We start from the raw sequence: 6,436 nt of genomic DNA on the forward strand, positions 1-6,436 counted from the left end.
GCCCCCCGCGCCCCCCTTGTTGCTGGAGCGGCGGTCGGGGCAGCCCGCAGACGGATTCGCCTCGCGGGCAGGGAGGCGCTTGGCTCCGTGGGGCGCTTGGGACGGGAGCCCCGGCGGCCGCTCACGGGTCGGGAGGGGGTGGCGCTGCCTTTCCCGGAGCGCAGGTTTGTGTGTGTGTGTGGGTGGGGGGGGGTGGGGGGGTTGGAGGAGGAACCCGCAGGCCTGGATCTGGGAAGACCTGGGAGCTGACAAGTTCTGAGAAGTTCCAGACGCGGCTTCGGCGGCAGCAGCACATGCCCACCCTGGGAGCTGGGGACCACCTCACCCGACCCCCCTGAACAGCGGAAGCCACGGAGGCCGGGGGGAGGGGGCTTGCCCGAGGCCACAGGGCAAATCGACCTAAGAATCCAGTCCTGACCCTGCCCCGCTTCTTTCACTTTCATTGTTATCGTCCCTGCGGGAAGCGGGAAGCGAGGAACTCAGCTCCTCCCTCCGCCCCACCGAGCTGGCAGCCCCGCAGAGGTCAGGTCCGGGGCAGGCCCTGGGGCCCACCCCCCAAGAGAAGTTTCCGGGTCCCGGTGTCCATCCCCCCACTCTGAGGACACCCCAGCAGACTCCGCTGCTTCTGCCAGACTTCTCCCGCAAGAAAAGAAATGCAGAAAGGAAAAAAAATCTCTTTACTGAGTCACACCCAGCTGTAAACAAGTCACCACGGGAGCCCCACCCCAACCCCCAGACCACAGTCCTCGAGGAAATACCGGGGAAGGGCAGTGGGGCAGGTGCCAAGCAGGGCAGCGGGCAGGCAGATGCAGCGGCTCCAGGTTTGTGGGAAGATGGGGTCGGAGCAGGAGTGGGGACTGAGCTCCCAGGAGCCTCGGAGCAGGGCCCGTGAGGACCAGGTGGCTAGGAAGGCTCCCTGATGGAGCTGCCCGCCTCTGCCCCCCACACACACTAGGGAGGCACCCACTGAGGGTGAGGGCCGCCTGCGTGGCCCAGCCCCAGCTCCCCAACGGCCTGCCCAGTCCAGTCCAGTCTCCTACTCCCCCGTGAGCCTCCAGGTCGGCCCTGGGCTCAGGGGTGTAGGTGAGATGCTGCGGCTCCTCGGGGCGCAGCAGGGGCTTCTTCCCGGGGCCTGGCTCCCCTGGCTGTCCGACTGAATGTGGCAGTGCGGAGGGGCTCGTGTTCTGGCCGGTGCTGTCTCTCAGCACTGGCCCACTACACAGCCGTTTCTGGTCCTCCCGTTGAACCATCTGGAAGTGCTGCCGGTTCTCCAGGTAGGCGGCCAGCTCCGTGTCCTGAGCCTTCTCTGCCCGCTGCCGGGGAGTGTCGCCCTGGAGGAGGGAGGAGCCGTGATCAGGCTTAGGGGAGGGCAGGCGCTCTTCCCAGGCTGCGGGTGGGGGAGGGAGGCCTGGCCGGGCTGGGCCAGCCCCACCCCAGCTGGCTCAGGTTTCTTAAGGTTGAGGAACAGCTTTAAATCCCCAGAGGTGGCTGCCCTCCCGAGGCTTCCCTCTCACAAGGCCCAAGTCTGGGAGAGCGTTGGTCGGGGCCTACGTGGACTCCTTGCCCACCCTGTGGATCTGCTCACCTGCTGGTCTGTCTTCATGAGCGAGGCCCCTGCTTCCACGATGTAGTGGCAGATGGTGCGCTGGCCCAGGGCCGCTGCCTGGTGCAGACAGGTCTCCCCGCTGGGGGACAGGGGCTGGCTGTGGACCCCATCCAGTCCTCTAAGGCTCCCCCCACCCCCATCAGTCTCCCGAGGGCCATCAGGAAGGGCAGGAAGTTTGGGGCCCTAGGATAAGGGGGTGTGGCCTAGAGGATGACAGATTGGCCGGAAAGGGTTTATGGGCTCCCACCAGACCAAACATAAGGGGTTGGATGAAGACTGGGCGGTTTCCAGGGCAACCAGGGTCCTGCACTGGCAGATACTCACTTTTCCTCTACAGCATCAAGGATCTCTTGGGGGGCTGGTGGAGAGGGAGGGACAGGTCAGAGGCCTGGCAGCCTCTCTTCCCTCCCGTGGCCCAGCCCAGGGCCCAGTGGCCCAGCTTACCGTGGTCCAGCAGGTAGCGGACCACTTCCTTGCTGCCAGTGCTGACTGCGTGGTGCAGGAGCGTGCGACTCTGACCGTCACGGTGCATGAGGTCCCCCCCAGCTTGGTGCAGCTCCTGGAGCTGAGGGCAGGAGGCAGGGCAGGGCTGGGGCTCCTCTGGCCCAGCCTTTCCAGCCACAGAAACGCCCCCCAACTCACAGGCAACAGGCCTGGCACTAGCGTGCTCACACACGTCACTCCCAGGGGCCGCTGGAGGTCGTCTGGAGTGTCAGGGCTTCTCTCACCCAGAGGACCCAGGCCCTGGAGCCCGCGGTTCCTCTAATACTCGCTCCTTTCTGAGCACCAGGGACAGGCTGACTGAGCTAGGAAGCCCTCATGAAGGGACACATTGTGGGTGGACAGGGGTAAGGCAGAAGGGGACAATCACCACGGAGACCCTGCTGAGGGCAGGATGATGACAGATGACTGTGCCTGGACAGGCCAGCTCTTGGCCCACCCAGAGGCCAAGACCACTCCCCACTGCCGGAGGGGGCTGCCGAGGAGAAGACGCTGGAGCCAGGGCACTAGTACCTTACAGAAGTCGTTCCTCTTGGCAGCCTCAACCAGCTCTTCACCTGCAGGAACACCTGCCTGTTACCTCCAGGGCTGGAGGCCTGGGCTTGTGTTGGTGGGTGAACATACGCATGGGGCTGCTGGGCATGTGCACCGAGGGCTGGGCTCATGGTGAATGTGACCACGTGTACCTCGGCAGTTGTGTCTGCGTAAGGCTGTGTATGGGCCCACCTCCCACCACCTCATCCTTATGACCAGGGAGAAGCCTCACCTTTAGGGGGTGCAGCATTCCCTGGAAGTGACCTACAAACAGAGTGGGATGAGACACGACCCAGCTACCGCACAGGCCAGCTTATCCCCCTCCCAGCCCCAAGCAGGGGCACCCTTCATTCTTTCAACAGTTTATTGCATGCCTCCTACAAGTCAAGTGCTGCCCTAGGCACTGGAGATACCACAGTGACCCACAGTGACCACGGCAGACGGAGAACTGGCTCTCAGGGAGCTTACATTCTAGCCAGGGAGACAAACAAGTAGACAAATAAATAAAGTCTTTTGAGAGCAGGAAGTGCTATGAAGAACACAGGAGGACAGGGTAGTGTAATTGAACGGCAACTTCAGATGAGGTTCCCAGGAAGACTTCTCTGGGGAGGAAACACCCAGGTGTAGGTGTGAACGGAAGGGGCAGCTCCGTGAAGAACAGGAAGTGTCTGAGGCAGCAAAGGCAAGTGCGGAGGCGGGCAGACTTGAGGCCTCAGAGAACCGAGAGGCAAGTGGGGCCGGCCTGCGGCGATGGAGAGGAGAGGGCAGGCACAGGCCGTGTGCCCTGAAATGCCCACAGGGTACCGAGAGGTTCTAGGCTGGGAGCAGGAGAGCTGGAGGCAGGGGCATGGTGGCTTAGATGGGTGGTGTGATCAGATGTGGGGGAGAGCCGACAGGACGCTGAAGGGTCATAAGGGTGGGAGGAGGGGTGGGGCCACAAAGGCAGCTAGCTGAGTGTGAGGCCTGCACTCAGGGAGGTGGCTGGGACTGAAGGCAGAGCTTCGGGAGCTGCTGAATTATAGGTGGGACTTAAACCAGGGACTGGAGGAGCCTGGGACTCACCGGGGTGTGGGTGAGCAGGGGGAGGTAGGGAGAGGAGAAGTGGGGGTTGGGAGGTCAGGCCGGGCCGATGCCCCCAGCAGCTCGGGGTCCAGGATATAAATCTCGTCCTGGGCGATCTCAGTCACATAGTTGAGATGTTCCTGTGGGTAGTGAGGCCAGGGCCCAGGGTCAGGGCTGAGGGTCACAGCCTTCCAGGGCAGCCAATGGGGGTGCAAGGGCCGCAGGCTAGCAGACTTGAAGAAGCCTCTGCTCTGGACGTGAACGCTGGCAAGAGGCAGCCAGGCAAGTGGCTGCCCCTCACCTCTCCATCACCCCTCCCCTTTCCCATCCCCAAGCCTAGGCACTGACTCTGTACTGGGCCTACCAGCCCCTTCCCACTGATAAACCTTTTCCCAGGCAACCTGGCCCCTGGCCAGATGTGCTTTTTCTTCTGTGTCTTCCTGGATGGCACCTGCACTTTGAGGCCCTCCCACCCACACAGCACGCCTTTTCTGGGTACACTGGCTCCCTTTCCCTGTTGGCACCATCCCTGCACACCCTATTCTGGAGGGCAGGGCCCATGGACATGGGCATGGGCGATCTGAATGCTATGGAACATGAAGACGGCTGTAGATGGAGCAGGACGGCGAGTGCTCACCTGGGCCCGGTCGATCCTGTAGAAGCGGCTGGCAGTGGTGGCTGTGGGAGACAGTGAGCTGGCTGAAGATACAGAGGCCCTTGTCCAGGCCCAGGTCTTCTGCTGCCCCGACCCAGGACCCCCCAGGGAGGAGGCGGCACGTGGATTGGGGCTGCCAGGAGCCAGCTCCTCAGGGCCACTTACCGTCCAGGAAGCACCACTTGGGGGACAGTTTTTGGCATGTCGGGGACATGGCTCCAGCACCTTCGGGCTCCTGGTGAGAAGAAAGGCCGGGGCTGGGTGAAGACAGAACCTGGGGCAGGAGGGCAGAGCACAGGGCGGGCTTGGGCCCCGCCTCCGTCCTCACCTGCTGGAGCCTCTCGATGTGGGCGCGGCAGAGCTCGAGGTCACTGTCTCCTGGGACCACCACAGTGCCCAGTGGCACGGCTGGAAGACAGACAGGCTGTTAGCAGCCGGCCATATCCCACTGCCCTTCCCTTAGGGGACTCTGGCTCTTCAGCTGCCCCTCCCCCACCCCACCCCTCGAGCCCTGCCTGCTGCTTACAGGCCTCCTTGAGCTGCTCCTTATCGTAATGCAGGGCGTCGTAGTCGTGCATGCTGACCCTGCTCACTTGGATCCGTAGCTGCTCGGGCACCGGCTGCTGGCTGAGGGCAGGGGCAATAAGAGGGGACTTGGCAAGGGCCCCGTCCAGGAATCTAGCCAAGGGTCTCCTCCCAACCGCCCTGGGGCAGAGGGACTATTAGCCACTTTCCAGTTGGGGAAGTCAAGGCTCAGCGAAGGGCAGAGTCTGCCCTTGGGCCCAGGGCACACGGAGGCTGTGAAGGAACATACTCGCTGTGCAGGGGGGTGGCACTTCGCCGCTTGGCCTTCTGCACCATGGTGGCCTGGTTGCGCAGGGCGATGCGAATGCGCGAGGCGGTAAGCTTGCAGGGCTCGCCATCCACCTGCACCGGGATGGCCTTGGATGTGGTGAGCACCACCTCACGGCACTGTGTCAGCCGCTCACCATGTCCGCCCACCTGCAGCGCTGCCTGTGGGCGCAGAGGGCTCAGGTCAGGGGCCAGCATGATGGGGTCCCCAGCTCTGCTCCTGCCAGGGAAGCTCTGGCCAGAGAACAAACAGAGAGTGACCCCAACAGAGAGTGGAGGGAGGGTGAGACCCCAGTCAGAGAGGGGAGGTAAGGGCAAGAGCCAGGCAGAGGCGATAAAGCGATTGTCCAGTCAGAGGGACTGATGACAGTGTCCCTCAGACAGAGAGAGGCTGACAGCTACTCTAAGTCAAAGAGAGGAGGAGACGGTGAGTGCCCAGCAGAGAAGGGAGTCTGGCGACACTCCCCATCTTGGAGCTGTGCTGGGCACTGTACAAAGCAGACGGGGGCTCCAGGCCCCATGCCGGCCCACTCACCAGGGACGTCATGGTGAAGCCGATGACCTCGAGGTAGCCGTCATCGTGCCGCTGGGGCTCGAAGTCATGGTGCTCCCCAGGGTGGCCCCAGGGCATGGTGCCTGCGCAGTACCTGGAGGGAGGGAGCACGAGGGCTGCAGAGGACAGTCCTGCAGGATGAAGACAGCAGGGCCACAGGGCCTGCCCCTCCTCACCTGGGGATGTTCAGGAAAACAATGCACTGGGGTTTCAGGTCCTGAATCTTGGGGGTCAGGTCAGTTCCATCACACTGGAGACAGGAACAGGGAGGGTGTTGGGGGTACACGTGTGGTGCCGAGCCAGCCTCCCTCCCAGCTGGGCCTGTCCACTCTGCCTGCAGCCCGGCCTGCTCACCACCACTCGGATGTGCTTGGCCAAGTCCTTGGAGCTGCCCATCAGGAAGTCGGAGAAGGCTGTCTGTGGGAGGCAGAGGCATCACCATCTGGTGACAGAGACCTTCCCTCACCACTTCTGGCAGGGGCCCTGTGGCCTGGCAGACACGGGTGGGCATGGGAAGTGGGGTGCTGCTGGGCTGGCAGACCCAGACTCACCCCGGCATAGAACATCTTGTTCCGAAAGCGGCTGTTGAATTTCTCTGGGTTGGCCTCTAGGTGGCGACAAGAAATGGGGGACAGTCAGTCATTCTGGGCCTGCTGGGCTTACCAGGCTGGGG

At 63.1% G+C, this 6,436-nt stretch overlaps 1 protein-coding gene across 12 annotated transcripts in view; it reads right to left on the bottom strand.

The window, feature by feature from the left end:
* Positions 1-658: 658 nt before the first annotated feature.
* Positions 659-6,436, bottom strand: part of DGKZ (diacylglycerol kinase zeta) — a 31,477-nt gene continuing 25,699 nt past the window's right edge. For 7 of the 12 annotated variants that reach the window (XM_023756654.1, XM_023756653.1, XM_023756650.1 and 4 more), the window contains 16 exons: positions 6,315-6,370; positions 6,118-6,180; positions 5,940-6,013; positions 5,746-5,857; positions 5,173-5,372; positions 4,885-4,985; positions 4,687-4,766; positions 4,524-4,593; positions 4,341-4,381; positions 3,704-3,843; positions 2,874-2,905; positions 2,621-2,664; positions 2,051-2,171; positions 1,931-1,964; positions 1,586-1,703; positions 659-1,331 (listed from right to left, as the gene is read on the bottom strand). In XM_023756654.1, coding sequence (XP_023612422.1) covers positions 678-1,331; positions 1,586-1,703; positions 1,931-1,964; positions 2,051-2,171; positions 2,621-2,664; positions 2,874-2,905; positions 3,704-3,843; positions 4,341-4,381; positions 4,524-4,593; positions 4,687-4,766; positions 4,885-4,985; positions 5,173-5,372; positions 5,746-5,857; positions 5,940-6,013; positions 6,118-6,180; positions 6,315-6,370 — 1,940 coding nt within the window. In that variant the 3' untranslated portion in view covers positions 659-677. The remainder of the gene's footprint in view (positions 1,332-1,585; positions 1,704-1,930; positions 1,965-2,050; positions 2,172-2,620; positions 2,665-2,873; positions 2,906-3,703; positions 3,844-4,340; positions 4,382-4,523; positions 4,594-4,686; positions 4,767-4,884; positions 4,986-5,172; positions 5,373-5,745; positions 5,858-5,939; positions 6,014-6,117; positions 6,181-6,314; positions 6,371-6,436) is intronic. The other 5 variants (XM_014458599.2, XM_006092001.3, XM_006092000.3 and 2 more) reach the window with 1 other exon arrangement.

This window comes from Myotis lucifugus, unplaced genomic scaffold (genome assembly GCF_000147115.1).
Source record: "Myotis lucifugus unplaced genomic scaffold, Myoluc2.0 scaffold_97, whole genome shotgun sequence".
NCBI lineage: Eukaryota > Metazoa > Chordata > Mammalia > Chiroptera > Vespertilionidae > Myotis > Myotis lucifugus.